Here is a 17,387-nt window from a genome sequence, read left to right as displayed (position 1 = left end):
TGGGAAAAATACCAGAAAAATCCTAGTAAATATCTTGATAAATACTGGATGATATCTGGGGTTCCTGCAATGGTCTAGATGCTATGCATGAATGATGTGCAATATGCAGGATGCTTTCTTATGCAAACCCTAAGGTTTCTACCGATTGTATATGCATGAATGCGTCTCTTTAAGTGGGTTAAGGGACTTAGTGTCATGTGCATCAGCAATGCCATGGACTTTCTCAAGACTAAATCCAGAAGGGGCAAGCAGATAAAGACTATGAACCAATAGAAGATGGACATGGAGCAGGACTTGGAGCAGAGCATGGATCAGAAAGGCTGTCGGCTGCATGGAGGATGACATCAGCAGTACCAAAGGGCTGTCGGCTACAGGACAGAAGGTGCTGGCAGCAGGCGTATCCAGAAGACCCAGTCGGCTGCATTTAATTGATTTTATGAATTAGTAACTGGCCGACCAGCAGTCGGCCAGTTTCCCACATGCTCCAAGGCCTATATAAAGGCACACTTGCTCTTTGTTTGAGTCATTCAACCCACTAGGGGTTTGAGTCAGTAGGGTCCTAGTCTAGGGCAGTATTTTGGTGTGTTATCACCTTTTCAAGAGGGCAGCCCATGGCTGCAAAGATATGTACCTTTTTGTACCATAGTATATACTGAAATTCCAGCACTTCTCACTCTCTCTCTCTACTCTCTCTCTACCTGCGTTTTTGCATCAGATGGTGCGTTTTTGCATCAGAAGGTTTCCAAGAGTGTTTAGGGCTGAAAGAAGACTACCCAGAGCTTCCGCGCGTTACATTGGTATCAGAGCATCAGGCTCAGCAAAGCTAAACACTGATTCAGTCCCAGATGATGGTGTACAGGTCCAAGGTACAGGAAAGTACACGGATTCGAAGCCCAAGGCGGGAACACAGATCGGGAAGAACTCCCAGGAGGTTTGTTGGTGGTGTTCCACAATGCCAGATGGGGATGGCAGTTCCGTGAGCCAGATAGGTTCTAAGGGAACGGTCCCAAGGGAGGTTGATCCTCCAAGGGTGATGTGAGAGTGCCAGACTCAGTTCCAGGAACAAAGACCAAGACGGTGTTTCAGAGCCAGGGCAGGAATGGATTGTGGACTAGAGGAAGACCAGATGCATAGATCTTCATCAGAGACAGAGTGGTTTGGAGAACAGACCGGATTTTCAGAGAAAAAGGTTTGCCGGGGATGGAAGATGACAGAGGGACTTCGGGACAGGAATGGGATGATGACAGTCATCCAAGAGCAGGTTGGATTCCCGTCATCAAGTTTAGCAGAGGGGGATGTCATGTGCATCAGCAATGCCATGGACTTTCTCAAGACTAAATCCAGAAGGGGCAAGCAGATAAAGACTATGAACCAATAGAAGATGGACATGGAGCAGGACTTGGAGCAGAGCATGGATCAGAAAGGCTGTCGGCTGCATGGAGGATGACATCAGCAGTACCAAAGGGCTGTCGGCTACAGGACAGAAGGTGCTGGCAGCAGGCGTATCCAGAAGACCCAGTCGGCTGCATTTAATTGATTTTATGAATTAGTAACTGGCCGACCAGCAGTCGGCCAGTTTCCCACATGCTCCAAGGCCTATATAAAGGCACACTTGCTCTTTGTTTGAGTCATTCAACCCACTAGGGGTTTGAGTCAGTAGGGTCCTAGTCTAGGGCAGTATTTTGGTGTGTTATCACCTTTTCAAGAGGGCAGCCCATGGCTGCAAAGATATGTACCTTTTTGTACCATAGTATATACTGAAATTCCAGCACTTCTCACTCTCTCTCTCTACTCTCTCTCTACCTGCGTTTTTGCATCAGATGGTGCGTTTTTGCATCAGAAGGTTTCCAAGAGTGTTTAGGGCTGAAAGAAGACTACCCAGAGCTTCCGCGCGTTACACTTAGACTGACTGACTGACTTGCTATGGCTGAGAATCACCTACGTAGCTCGTGCCTAACTTATCCTGGATTGAGGATTACAATGGGGTCACGGCGTACGACAAATATCATCCTAAATGGTACTAATATTGTTACAATGTTGCACTGATGATGATGAGCCAGTTTGTCACCATGCACTACAATGCACAGTGCATGTGACATTCCCTCCTGCTTAGCTTGGCGGGAAGTTCATGGCTTCCAAGTAGTCCACCAACAACTGGGGATACTCTTGAAAGAACTCCTCGTCTAGCCATACGCCTTTGTGGGTACCTCAATCTCAAAATTTCGTATAGAACTGACATATCCGTCGACCGAAACCATGCTTCCAACGATGAAGAAGGATCTACTCGGACTCGATGACTTGGGCTTCGTCTACCACATCTGACTGCTGTTCATCTGAAACATCAAACACTTATGGTCCAACATATGGTTTTAGTCAAGAAACATGGAAAACATCATGCATTGTCCAACTGGTAGGCAACTTTAACTTCATGGAGACATCACTTAACTTTTTAACTATTGGAAAAGGTCCAAAACTACGGAATGACAGCTTGGGACAACGTTTGCCCACTTGTTTCAATCTTTGTTTCATGATACGCAAATAGACCCTATCCCCTTACTTGAAGTGGACATCTCGTCTAGACTTATTTGCCTGTCTGGGAACTGAATAATGGCCAAGCTTAAAATTGAGGGCCAGACTGGGTTGAGTACCAACTCTGCGGAATCGACATACTGATCTTCTATGCTATTTAAGTCTTTTCTAGAGATGTTGAGAATGGTAGACTCCGAAATGGCCTGGATGCTGGTCTTTCTACTAAGAACATCTGCTACTGGATTATGCTGACCAGGTATGTACTTGATCATTCCTCCGACCTGGTGAAAGAGCTGACCCTATCTGGTGTACTTATCACTCCACTGGGCACCTGGCATCGTCGGGAGCCACTTAAGTGCTTGGTGGTCTATGGTGACTGTGAAAATGCGTCCATAAGCAACATGTTTCAAATGTTTGAGAACTGACTGCTGTTCTAGCTTGCCCTTGAAAGTCTTGGAAAGACAGGAGGGAAACTTGCTAGGAGATTCTACCCTAGGGACCAAATCGATATGATGATCCACAGGACGAGAGGGTGGGATACTAGGTGGGAGATCATCCTTAAGCATAATGTCCTGATGTCTGGACAGGAGGTCTGCTAACTAAGGGACTGAAGATGAGATGGATGCTACCGATGAGGTAGACGCTATTTGAGCACGAACATAAGGGAGTGCTTCTTCTGCTCCCTTGCGGATAGCTCGTCGGGCCTGGAGATGCAAAATCAATGGGATACCAAGAATGCTTCTATCCCCACAAATCATGACGGGCTCAGGAAAACCTTTACAGATAGTAAAAGTGTCCTGCTCCCAATCGAGAATAGGCTCATACTGACGGAACCACTGAATTCCTAAGATCATGTCACACCCCAATAGAAGCGAGACAATGAAATCTCGTTGGAATGAGGCCTTTTGAACTTCAAAGGCAAATTGTTGTGCCTTCTGAGAAATGTGGGTGCGGAGACCAAGTGTGAACCAGTCCACATCCAGATGATATGGGACTAATGTGCAGTTCATTTTGTTAGCCAACTGGGGAGAGATGGCGTCTTCAGAACTGCCCATATCGAAAAGGACTACAAACTGTCGGCCCTGGACAAAGCCATAAGCTCGGATGAGGCTTTTCTGTGCAACATCGCTCTCACCCTCCTGCTTAGCATCAAATACCATGGATAGCATAGGATGCATAGAAGGTAAAAGTTGAACCGCATTGGTGGTAGTAGACGGGGCTGGAGGAGCTGGGGATGCTATGGCAACTGTGGCAGAAGGAGCATTGGCGGCTTGTTCCGCTTGCTATTCGTGGCAATCCTTCTTACCATGCCCTATGATGTTACAGAAAAAACATCTGTTTTCTGACTGATACTTCTTTTGCTCCTCTGGAGGAAGATAACCTCCAGTAATGCCTGCTTTAGCCTTTTCATCGAGGGTTTTCTTAGGCTTAGATTCTTTATCTTTCTTACCCCCTGAACTGGAGCTATTACTGTTGTCCTTCTTAGCATCTTTAGAAGATGCATTACCTTTCCCTGGCTGTGCAGTGGATTGCTGCTGCTGGGGTTTAGTACTGGACTGAGATGAATGCTTGGGCTTGCCTCCGTTCATCTTCATTTCTTCATTCTAAGCGAGAGTCAAAGCCCGGTCATATGTACCACGAATGAATTGCTCCATCTTGGCCTACACAGATAGCCCTAACCGCTGTGCTAAAATAATAACCTTGCCGGAAAACTAAAGCACTGGCGACCCATTTTGTCTGAGTCCATAGAACAACTTTTAGCTGGGATACCTTTATCCATGACTTGAAGACCAGATTCCTCCCGCCCCAGTACATGACCAGTCTGGCAGATGAGTGGTCTGGTCTGTATAAAGATTAGACCAATGCTGCCACCAAGTGACTGCCTCACCAGTGAGATGGAGAGCCGCTACGTGGACTCTATCCTAGCTAATAGAAAATGAGCAGTAAATTGATGAATAAACTGATTTACTGCTAAATGATCACACTTACCATCATACTTACTGAAATTTGGTTGACTGCGAATGATGGTAGTTGATATTGCGGACTGCTGGCTGGTGGCACCTAAGGCGGGGGATGCTGAAGCGAGGTGCTGGTATCTAAGATGAATGGCCTCCTTTTCCCTTTGGTGATCGAGTAACATACGTTCTCGATCAAGCTCTCGTTGGTGCTCCCGAGCGGCGAGTTAAGCCTGACGCCAGTCTTCGTCGATCCTGCATTGGGTTTCCTCATAGTCTCGTCTTTCTGCTTTTTCTTATTGCTTTCTAGCTTCTGCTTCTGCTTTTTCTTCGCTCCTTCGGGCCTCGTCTTCTCTCCTTTGTTGTTCCATCTGAAAGAAGAGGGAGATGTAGTCGGGGGCTGCTAGAGGCGGAGGAGGGCGTGCTGCTGCTGCTGCTGCCTCCAAGAGTTGGAGATACTCCATGAGCAACTGGTTCTGAGCACTAAGAAGAGCTATGGTGTCTGCTGTAGTCGGAAGAGCAAGGTCTCCTTCGGGGAGACTTCTTCCAACGATGGGTACTCTCCTCTGTAGACATGATGCTGAAGTCGGTGGTCGTGCCAGAACGCAATCTGACCATCCAAGGATGCCCTCACGCTAGGATACGATGTGTGTGGACAAGTTGAATCTGATACCAATGTAACATGCAGCGGAAGTATTTGTATTGGAGGATCCTGTCACACAAATGCTCACACGTCTTCTGTATCCTGAGTTTTGCGAGTTTAGAAATCCACTTTAAGACTTCAAACTTTAAAGAGATATGAGAGAGAAAGATGAGAACTGCACACTGTCTGGGATCCCGAATTACCCAATGAAGGGCCCCCTATCCCGTTACCGAGATGTATTTGCTTTATTATCTTTAAAGAGACTGAGGGCGTGACTTAAGATAAGCCGAGCGCAAGCCTCTGAAGACCAAGTGTTGGGCTACACTGTGCACTGCTGTAGAAACACCAAAGATGTCCAATCTCGAGCCTATGCACTCTTCCCAATGGAATGAGGGAGGGATGCAAAGCTAGGGATAAGAGAGGGGCTGTTTGGGACTGTTCTAGACTGAGTATGAATGCTGTAAATGAATATGAATGCTGCGTTTTACCTTCACCAGGTGGCTGGAGCAAAACGATGATATGATGAATGCTGAAAACTGAATGGATGCAAAAAACGCAAGGTTTACTAATGGTTGAATGCTGAGAACTGATGCGTTTGCTGATGGAGGACTGAATGCATAAGCGTTGATGCTTCTCTTACTGTAGGATGACACATTTCTCCAAAACGCATGGAACTAAAGTGGATGCAAGGCTGAATATGATGCGCCTGAATGCTCTTTGCTGAATATGAATGAATGAGAGAATGATTATGCAAGGGCTCTATTTATATGGGCTGAATGAGCCAGTCGGCTGGCTACTAAGCTGGCCGACTGCTCATGTCCAATGAATAATGCATAAATGTGTATAAAATGTTGGGAAAAATACTAGAAAAATCCTAGTAAATATCCTGATAAATACTGATGATATCTGGGGTTCCTGCAATGGTCTAGATGCTATGCATGAATGATGTGCAATATGCAGGATGCTTTCTGATGCAAACCCTAAGGTTTCTACCAACTGTATATGCATGAATGCGTCTCTTTAGGTGGGTTAAGAGACTTAGTCTGATTGACTGATTTGCTATGGCTGAGAATGATCTATGTAGCTCGTGCGTGACTTATCCAAGACTGAGGATTTCAATGGGGTCACGGCGAACGACAAATATCATCCTAAATGGTACTAATATTGATGATGATGAGCCAGTTTGTCACCATGCACTAGCATGTGACAGTGGATGACTATCATGAGGTTATAAATTGCACATTCTTATAAGGTGAATTTGGGTATGTTCTTGGATTCATCTAGGTATATATATATATATATATATATATATATATATATATATATATATATATATATATATATATATATATATAGAGAGAGAGAGAGAGAGAGAGAGAGAGAGAGAGATTATGTTTCACAAGGAGGTGTCCATTAGGAGGACCAAGCTTTGGCACCTAGCAAAGCAAAGAGATGTTGGTCTCAACGTACAGGTGCCCAGAGGTATCTTAACAAAAGCGTTGTAGCAAAGGCTTGCAACTCCTAGAGTCCACAAGTTTTGGTAAGATACCTCTAGGCACCTATACGCTCATACCAACATCTCTTCGCTTGGTAGATGCCAAAGCTTGGTCCTCCCTATGGACATCCCCCTTTGAAACTGTCAGAATATGCAACGGAAATGAAGAGAAGAACTGAAAACTCCAAGAGCAAGTACACACTGGGAAAGAGAGAGAGAGAGAGAGAGAGAGAGAGAGAGAGAAGCGTGTAACTCAACTATATACACAAGAAAATCCCGGAATACAATGTACAATGTGGGGGGAACAAGGGGCCATTTTATATGGCCCCGGGGCAGCCAGTCGGCCTGCTGTAAACAACCGACAGCAACCGCTTTTGCCCACAACCAGCAATCAGTGCCAATCGGCCAGTAGCAGACACATGTCGGCCAGCACTCTCCAATCGGCCAACATACATGGGAAAGCCGGGGGCAGTAGAGTAATCACACCAAGGAAAAAATATGGAAAGTGGAAAAAATTGAGAAAACCGAGCTTCTTCTCAGAAGACTTGTCTGATGAAGCCTTCCCTTTGTCCTTGTTGTTGTTATTACGGCCTTTCGACCGTTGGCCGGTTAAGGCCTCAGAACCTCCACCCCGTGGTTCGTAAATCTTTTCTCCTGGGTCCAAGACCATGGGCACAAGCTCCTCCCATGTGATGATACTGAGCCTGCCACTGGTGAGCAATGAAGAGTAAAAAGCTAAGTACTGAGAGGGCAAATGTGACAGCAACGTTATGGCCATATCCTCTGACGATATCTCTTTCCTTGCCTGGAGAATTTCCTGCTGAAGAGCCTGCAGCTTGTTGATGTGCTCCCGCATCGTTGACGACTTTGCAAGATTCATCACCCGCATCTGAACTTCTAAGGAGATTCTCTTCATGGATGATACCCTATTGTAGAGAGAAGCCAAATGCTGCCAAATACCTCTGGCCAGCGTCATATGCTTTATATGATTGATCACCTGTGATGTGCAATTGAGGAAGATGAAAGAACGGACTCTGGCAATGACACGATCCCATAATTGTGCTTGTGCCTCCCATTCCTTCCGAATAGAGGGTAACTCCCCTTCCTTAACTCCGGCCGTGAAACCCCAAGAACAATGAAATCAGCAAAGTCATAAGACTCCAAAACAGATTCCATCATTACCTTCCATATGCCGTAGTTGTTCCCGTCCAACTGACGGTCCACCGGGAACGTGGGGAGTGTCGGGATCTTCATGTGCTTCTCAGCCATCTCAAGCAAATCTGCCATTGCGGGGTTTTAACTGAAAAGGGAGGGTAGGTGGAAAAAAATGAAGAACTAAACCTGCAAGTGGCTGTCCAGCAACACGGCCCGCCTTTTCGCTTGCTTCTCCTCTTCCCTTACGGCCCAAAACAGTTCTGAAGTCTTGTGAAAGGATGTGGATGAGATAAGAAATAACAAGAAGTGGCTGTCCAGCACTCAGCCCGCCAAACGCTTGCAATCCTATTTCCTCAAAGCCCAAACAGTCCTCCAAACAGCACTTCAAACTACCCCCCTCTTGCTCACATAGTTCCCGAGATCGTCCAAGAGCCTAGAGCCCTGATACCATGTCAAAATATGCAGCAGAAATGAAGACAAGAACTGAAAACTCCAAGAGCAAGTGCACAGCAAAAAAACGCAGAACTGGGAGAGAGAGAGAGAGAGAAGCGTGTAACTCAACTATATACACAAGAAAATCCTGGAATACAATGTACAATGTGGGGGGGGCAAGGGGCCATTTTATATGGCCCCACAGCAGCCAGTCGGGCCTCCTGTAAACAGCCAACAGCAACCACTACTGCCCACGACCAGCAATCAGTGCCAATCGGCCAATAGTAGACACACGTCGGCCAGCAATCTCCAGTCGGCCAACATACAAGGAAAGCCGGGGGCAGCAGAGCAGTCGGATAGCCCTCCACACCAAGGAAAAAATAGGAAAAAATATGGAAAGTGGAAAAAAATGAGAAAACACCTAAATCGGGCGGGCACACCCACAACAAAGGCCCTGGTGTGGTGTAAATATCCAGACAGGAGATCTGCTAACAAAAACATACTCTAGATAGTACACCCTCTCACACACACACACACACACACACACACGTGTATATGCGCGCGCACACACAAATGTATATATGTGTGTGTGTGTCATAGGGTGTACTCTCTCTCTCTCTGTCTCTCTCTCTCTCTCTCTCTCTCTCTCTCACACACACACACACACATATATATATTAATACTGCATTCTAGTTGAAGGAACGAACTTCAACAAATTCAAACTGTGATGTTTAAACCATACATACTTCGCCTCTTGGGTTGTTTTGTATTTCCTCGATCTGCCAAAAGTAAAAAATAAACATAAATTTACTAAAATAATTTCCATATACAGGCTGCAATGCTGTGTAGATAATTTTATATTATTTAAATATTGTAATATTGTATCAACAACCTTGTTGCTTCGAGAATCGGTGGTGAACTGGAGAGCGTCAGTTCCATCAACGAAACCCCTGCAAAATACACACACACACACACAGATATTAGTATTAGTATTAAAAATTAATGTGATTTTGGAGACAAAGTATGGTGAATTATGTGATGATTAATCACCTGAAGACAACCGTCCGATTAGCCGGCCTCCCGTCCCCCCGCACAGTCGCCTTGACAACAACATTTATCAGATTTTATTTTAATTTTTCAAGGGAAAAAAATTTTACGCCTTGAATCACATACCTACCAGCTGAAAATATGAAGAGTGCTTGAGATGCGCATTGGCTTGTAAGGACGTGGCCAGAAGGTGTCGCCATGGAGCCACCTTCTCGGCCATGTTTTTGTGCTATGTACATTCGATATATTAAAGTCTCGCATTCTTATACTAAATTAAATATAGATTTTGTTTTTTAAAAAAATTACCCAACTAATTCCTAGTTGATGAGACTCCTGCCCCTCTCAGGGCCTCTGCATGCCCTTTTACACCCCACACACACCCATTGATATGCTCGAGATTAGGGGTTCAAACCATGCTGGCTATCCCGAATGATGCTACCTTGTAATTAAATATAGATTTTGGTTTGAGATCTCCCTTTGTATGATTTTTTTTGGGGACCAATAATTGAATATATATATATAAATCAACAAAACAGCAAAAAGCTTTTTACAACAAAATAAAGCCAAGTGTCAACATCCTATCCCTACCCCCACATCTCTATTCACTATTGTTCAGCAATTCACATAACAGATTCCATCTATCCTCCTCCAATACAAAAGAGGATTGTTCCTAAGACACATGATAATTCAACAGAATAGAAGCCTCCATTAATGCTTCAGTGGTACACCCTCTAGGGGTATGTTTTCCCAGTACATCTCCCTTCTGACCAGATCTTAACAGTGGGTCTTGTCCCCACTGGGTTCTCTATGAAGGCCACAAAAGTATGGTCAATCTACTTCTCTTTCAAGTACCATCTTTTAGTCTTGGGACCAAACTTCACTTGTTTAGGCTTCACATCCAAAGAGACCTGCATCAATTCAACTACAAATTAGGTTTCCCTAGTATGCAAGAGGGGTTCCAGGCCAGAACAATAGTCAGTTGATGCCATTTTGCATCCTCTATAACATCAAATTCAAACCATCAATCTCTAATCTGTTCACACAAATCACATATCTACACATAAACATACATTTATGCATCATTCTTGTCACATCCAAGCCAAGATCCAATGCATTCTGAAACACAATACAGCTCCTAGAAATCCAGATTTCCTATAGACAGCAAGCCCTGATTATATTGAATAGCACATCTGCTCCCTCAGTATTAGCAGCCCATTTGCCAGAATCAAGTCCCCCCATTGTTGTTGAAACCCTAAACCATGTTCCACCCATTTCATTATCTTCTCCCATGCTCCTCTGATAGCTGGGTAATTCCAAAAAGCATGTTTGCCATCCTCTAATGCAAATATGCATTTGGGAGGACAACACCCACTAGTGAAGTTCTTCTGCACAAGTTTCACTCCAATAGGAAGAGCCCAAAAAGCATGTTTGCCATCCTCTAATGCAAATATGCATTTGGGAGGACAACACCCACTAGTGAAGTTTTTCTGCACAAGTTTCACTCCAATAGGAAGAGCCCACATGCAGATTCTCCACAAGAACACCTGAAATTTAACAGGAATAGGACACTCCCACAATTCTTTCCATTTCTTTTTCCAACAGCCAGGACTCCAGCTCACCTTCCATATTCTGTTAGTAATCCACATTCAAATCCCCTTTCCTTAGTTCTGCATACAATGCCCTAGTTATACCTTTCATCAATTTGACTCCATTAACCCAAGCCCAGTCCTTGATCCAACAAGACTCATCAAAGGCAGTAGAATTACAAGATGTCATATCAAGAAGTGGTTACAAGAGGGCTAGTGGGGAGTTAGGATCTTGTGGAGGTTATGGGAGCCCAATAGTCACATGGGTAGCCCAAGAGTCACATGGGTATTCCAAGAGTCACATGGTTGGATGGCTATATAAATCCCCTCTTGTATACAAATTGGACATGATATTATATGACATGACTATGGTATGGAAATGATCTTACACATGATTCTTGTACACACAATATGTGATACATGGATATGGAATACACTGAATCAACACCTATCTCATTAGATCCCTTTCCCTTGTAGGATAGATCATATTCCTAATGCAATTGATTAAGTTCTTTCCACCCCACCACTATCTCCCTTTGTATGATTTTATTTATCTATCTCTCTACTCTTTATTAAACATAACTTAGTGTTTCTCAAGGGTTAGTCCTTTTTTGAAATTTGAAATGAATGTATGATTTTATTTATCTACTCTTTATTAAACACAAAATAGTGCTTATTTTATTTATCTACTTTTTATTAAACACAACTTAGTGCCTTTCCACGTGATGGCAAAATGAGAGGGAGAAATGAGGCAAGATTTTTAAACTTTTGAAATTTGAAATGAAAATATTATTTTTCGCTCTTGGTCATGCTTGGGTTCAAGCTTGGGAAAATATTTTTTGTTGTTGAGGCAAGATTTTTAAACTTTTGAAATTTGAAATGAAAATATTATTTTTCGCTCTTGGTCATGCTTGGGTTCAAGCTTGGGAAAATATTTTTTGTTGTATAGCCTTGCCACAGCAACACGCGAGTCACTACTTGTCTTAGTTACTAGAAGTCTTTTTTTCTAAAGGGGAAAAAAAGTCTAGATTTCATTTTTTAATCTATTTTAGGTCTACTCCTATGAGCGTTTGTCATGGTTAGAGGGTTCCATGTGCTACCACTTATAGAATTTTGTGAGGGCTCTTTTTCCCTTAATTGCTCAAATGGGTTACATAAACCTGAGACAAAAGATGAATATGTTTACATTTAGAAAAACATAATTATAGTTTGTAAGGTTTAATATTAATAAATATATAAAATATATATAGCTCCTAAAATAAAATTATGAATTTAGGTGATAAGAGGTCATATTTTGAGTACTTTTATATATATTTAGAGGCCATACATACTAAAAATATACAAAAAGCATGTGTTTTCAAAGATGTCCCATTTTTGTCATATACAAATGTTTTTGCTAATTTTACCCGCATTGGCTTGTGTAACTATGATATCTTATGGGGATAATTATGGTACTTGGACCTCTATATTCTAAGACAAAAGCACAAAGTTGTTTTTGCTAATTATGCCCGCATTGGCTTGTGTAACTATGATATCTTACGGGGATAATTATGGTACTTGGACCTCTATATTCTAAGACAAAAGCACAAAGTTGTGGGCTATCGTTTTGGATCAAAGCACTCTAGTGTTGTGATTAGAGTCTCTCTCTCTCTCTCTCTCTCTCTCTCTCTCTCTCTCTCTCTCTCTCTCTCTCTCTCTCTCTCTCTCTCTCTCTTCAACCACTCTCTCTCCTCTCTCCTCTCCCCTCTTCTTCTCTCTGTCATCTCTCCACTCTCTCCCCTCTTCGTCTTCTTCTCCCTCCCTCTCTCTCTCTCTCTCTCTCTCTCTCTCTCTCTCTCACACACACACACACACACACACACATATTAATGGTATTAATCGCTCCCACTTTGATACACACACTGATGGTATTATATAAATATTTATCTCTTCCACTGTGACACACTCAAATTTCTTTAAATCTTCACTATTTTAAAATCAAGGGAGTAAGGTGTCTTGTTTATTTCAATGTCAACAGTATATCGCAGTACATCTAACACTATCCTTCTGCTCTTTTTTTCCTTCCACCGTTTCCAAGCTCTTATCGAAGGATAGTTTCTTCATTGTCGGTTATGTAGCCATATGCACGCCAAGTTCCTATTGTAGTGCTTACTTTCAAATTCCATTGATAAATGTCTCCATCATTAAACAAGCCTTCTCCATTCATTTTCTCCCATAATGACTTTACTTCTAGAGTTTTGCTTCATGCGATCCAAGATTTTAGGGTCATCATCTTCGTTGCTTTTATTTGCAAGATCATAGAGATGGCATGTTTAATGGTTGTCACATTGTTGCTAAGCTAGACATGATGTTTAGGAGTTTGAGATCAAAGATAGAGAAAGAGCTATAGTGTGATGGTAGGGGGATATAAAAGGAAGCATGGAGCACATGGGATAATGAGAGAGAGAGAGAGAGAGAGAGAGAGAGAGAGAGAGAGGGTACAATCTTTGTATTAATGTTGTGCATGAAAAAGTGCGCACAAAAATTGTAAAACATATAAAGAATATGACATTAATATATGTCATTTTTACCACCCATCTATCTAATGGTTGAAAATTAGTTAATTCATTCCTTTATATGAAGCAAATTATATAATGCCATTTTCATTTGTATCATCCTTGATATTCCTTCTGCCACCACTCTTGCCATTTGTACCATCCTTGATATTCCAATGATTGTACTATTCTACAAAACGTGGAAGAAAAAGTGTCCTCCAACATTTAAAAAAGTAATTATTATCATTTATGCCACCTAACTATATAATGATTAAAGTTCAATCAAGTCATTCTTTATACGAAGGAAAGCATATAATTTCCTTGTAATTTGTACTCTCCTTTTTAAAAAAACTTCTTGCTCTCTCTCCCTCTCCCTCTATCTCTTACTCTCCCTCTATCTCTCTCTCACTCTATCTCTAGTTCCAAGTAAGACGATGTAAATGAGTATTCTTAAAATTTTATTTCAATTTTGGTTGTGGACTAGCATTATAATGGACACACAAAAGACCTATCAAACATAAACATTGACCTATATCCAAACAATATCCTTACAAACTCTTCCTTTTTGAACTGGGGCTAGTGTATAAACATATTGTTGTGTAGGCATCCATGCCAAAAATTTGAAGATACACAAAGTACAAGTGCTTGCATATGCTACAAATGCATGTTTGGCAACAACAAGCCTAATCTAAAAGTCTTGGTCTAAAAGTCTTGGTAAGTGAAATTGGAGTGTCTTGTAATAGCGACATCATATCTTTCACCTCTAATGGCAGAATTACTTGTCTTCATAATAAAGATCTCATGCTCTAGCTTCTTAATCACCCTTTCAACCATAATAGTGCACGACAATGACAAGGCATGGTCGATCCTCTTTGTTGTAGCCTTTGACACCCTACTCCTATACCTTGATGTTTGCACCCATCTAGCATCTTGCTCCCCAGCACTGTCTTCCATCTCCAACATGAAACATACCCTCTCTAGTGTGGTTACATCTATCTCTATTAGATTAGTTCCCTTTAGTACTGGCCACATGGTGTACAACAGCCTCACTAGAGCATTTGTTATCGTTGCATAGATTTTCCATGTGTGGTCTCTATGCTAGTGTTACAGAACCACAGAAACGGCCTCCATTATTCACCACCCCATTCTCGCAAGCTATAGAAGCTTGGTGCTAGAACTCCTTTACTTAACTACTTGATGGGTTTCTTGCACTTACCGGTTTTCCCCCTCTAACCACGCTTGGCATGCAACCCTAATGTCAATACATGTGCATCAGATTGCCCACATAGTATCATGAATCTCGACATCTCTGACCCTTCGGATGCCTTGATCCAAGTCAACAGACTGATTTTCCTCCTCATTATCTTGATGGTTAAACTGTAGACATCTGATCACAAACAATTTGAGGCTGGTTCTCTATTATATACTCTGGATGATGAGAGCTATTATCATCTTCTATTGTGATCATTATCGAGCAAAGTTTTTATGTAGTGTCTTGTTGTCGCCCACTACAATGGGATGAACATGATGCATTAGTGTGTTTGTAACTATTTCTTTGACCAACTTGCTTGTGGCTGGTAGATTGGGAGATGCAGTAGCAGTTGTGGCGATCATGTTCCTCGCAATGAGCTTTGCAATTCTAAGACATGAGCAAGGTGCTTTCCCTCTTAGAATGAATGCTTCTTCATGCTTTGCAAAAGTGCATTTGTGAGATCGATCACTGCTACATCATACAAGGTTAATGTTCCCTTAAATCCTTTGCCAGCCAGCCATTTAGCATATTTTGAATCTATTAGGTTGGTTCATGACAAGGTATCTGGCAAACTCCTACAAGTGAAACAAGTACTTTAATGCGTTGATCATTGTATATCACTGAATAGTCACTAAAATTAAAAGTTGCTTACTCCAACTAGGTGTTGCCTCCAATGAGGAAATCTCACATTCTACCAACTCAACAAGCAATCCATGGCAACAATATTTCCATCGACAACCTTGCCACATTACCCTACCATGCTCTTGTATACATGTGCTTTGTTTTAGTGCATCATCCTCAGTTGATGCATGCTGTCATCTTCTACATAGAATCTTGTGTTGATCTTGAAAAGCCTTAACAACATACTGTGTTGTGTATATGTGTTAGCTCTACTCCCAATGTTCTCTACCCTCAATTCTGTTGTTGGGACCGTTGTTGTACACAGTTCATACTTCCCTTTAATTAACACTTGCCTTGTCACAGCAACCATGAAGCCAAAGAAATCGATGTTGGATATATCTTTCTCTCCACCACGTCATTTAGCATTCTCTAGAATAGAACTTGTACAAACGCATCCTCCTCTTTCATCTTGCATGTTACTTATGTCATGAGCTCCTACACATTGCATCTCCAAATAATATTAGTTTTTTTTAAACATAAACATTGATACCATGTCTTATGCCCCTCACTTGGGATCATACAAGTGAGCGGCCAAAGTGGTCCAGCCTTGAACTCTCTGCACATGCCCATGCCCTCTTCAAATCTCCATTGCCAATTTGATGCATTCCATTGATGTGACCAAATCCACTCTGGAAGCATGCCCAGTTGTGTCGACATATTAAGAAAACATAACATTATTCATGTTCCACGATGCTGCTTGCCCTCGAAAACAGCTACCATGAAAGAACTCATAGGCACATTTCTTCCTTTTTTTTTCCCGAGAAAAGATCCTTTCATTAGTTATAAAAAATGCCCGCTGGGCTACAAAAACTCTCCTGCTCATAAGAAGGCAGAGCAGAGATCCAATCAAGGCAGTTAGGGAGACTCTCCCTAGGTGCAAAAAAGTACAAATATCAGTACAAATAACTGAGAGGCTATATCATACAATAGGAGGGGGAAAATCCAAACAGGTGGCCTGTAATGCCAGCGGGGCAGGGGGTACCCGCGTGTAGGGTATAGAAGGGGCCGCTGCGCCAAGTGGTGTGAAAGGCCTGGCGCCACAAGATCGCCGCATCCGAGTCGCCCCGCGGATGCGGTCATACTGTCCTCGTAGCAAGGTGTGGATCAACTCCTGCCAAATCCCCTGAACAGTCTCTCTTGGTGGCTCCAGTCTCCCCTCAAAGGCCCTGAAACACCGGGCTCTCCAGCTGAACCATATAGTGAGGCTGCTGAGGAGCTCCCATCGTAGATTTCTCTCCTGTGTCCAGCCGGCAGACGAGAAATCCGGTGAAGGAACAAGGCAAGGCTGGCCCATGAATCCAATGGCCTGGCTGTCCTGCTCCGTCTCGTATCCCAGAGCAGGCCCTGACAAAGTCGACCAAGCAACGGCACCCCACATATAATTGCAATCTGGAGAGAGGGGGGCCAAAATGCACAGCATCCTCAGCCAAATCTGCTGCGCCTGTGGACAGTCCCATAGGCAGTGTCTCTGTGTCTCCAATGGGTGGCCGCCGCATCAGACGCAAGCCGCCAAAAGACCACTGTAGACAAGCCAGGTGCCAACTGCAGAGCCCCTGTGGGCAACCAGCCACTGAAAAATCAAGATCCTACGTGCCTGTCGGCTAGCCCAGAGCCTGGTCCAAAAATCCTCCAGGAACTCCTGTGAGAGTCCCTATAGTAGCCGCTAATGCTCCGATGCAGCTGGAGAGACCATCCTCCTTGCCGACAAAATATGCCTCCCCAACCGAACAGTGTATTGGAAAAAGGTGATCTCTGTGGCCTCGTGCATAAGGGTCATGCCACTTGTACTCGCCAGGGTCCCACTGGGAGCCGAGCCAAGGGGCGCGTAGCATATGCCCATATGCGCCAATCAGAGTCCACATCTGCAGGGTGTGGATCAATATGCCACTTCCGAGAAGCGGTGGCCACTACCCGTATCCTCTGAAAGATGCACTCTCCAACCAAAGGCGACTCCGCCTCCACTCTCTAAAGTCTGCCCTCATTCTGGATCTCATAGTAGAGGCATCTACCATCCTCAGTGCAAGCTCTGACAGCAATCAGGATCTCCAACTATGTAAAGGCTCCCATCCACCGTGGGG

At 43.3% G+C, this 17,387-nt stretch overlaps 1 protein-coding gene across 1 annotated transcript in view; it reads right to left on the bottom strand.

Moving 5' to 3' along the window:
- Positions 1-9,533, bottom strand: part of LOC147607002 (Pyridoxamine 5'-phosphate oxidase family protein) — a 51,181-nt gene extending 41,648 nt beyond the window's left edge. The window contains exons 1-4 of the mRNA XM_086791071.1: positions 9,387-9,533; positions 9,260-9,309; positions 9,102-9,159; positions 8,956-8,988 (exon numbers count right to left, since the gene is read on the bottom strand). Of these exons, the coding sequence (XP_086647197.1) occupies positions 8,956-8,988; positions 9,102-9,159; positions 9,260-9,309; positions 9,387-9,476 (231 nt within the window). The 5' untranslated portion in view covers positions 9,477-9,533. The remainder of the gene's footprint in view (positions 1-8,955; positions 8,989-9,101; positions 9,160-9,259; positions 9,310-9,386) is intronic.
- Positions 9,534-17,387: the final 7,854 nt, after the last annotated feature.

This window comes from Cibotium barometz, chromosome 56 (genome assembly GCF_041138505.1).
Source record: "Cibotium barometz isolate CiBa-2024 chromosome 56, ASM4113850v1, whole genome shotgun sequence".
Classification (NCBI taxonomy): domain Eukaryota; kingdom Viridiplantae; phylum Streptophyta; class Polypodiopsida; order Cyatheales; family Cibotiaceae; genus Cibotium; species Cibotium barometz.
The sequence above is the reverse complement of the archived record's forward strand: the minus strand, read 5'-3'. Positions and strand labels throughout refer to the sequence as shown.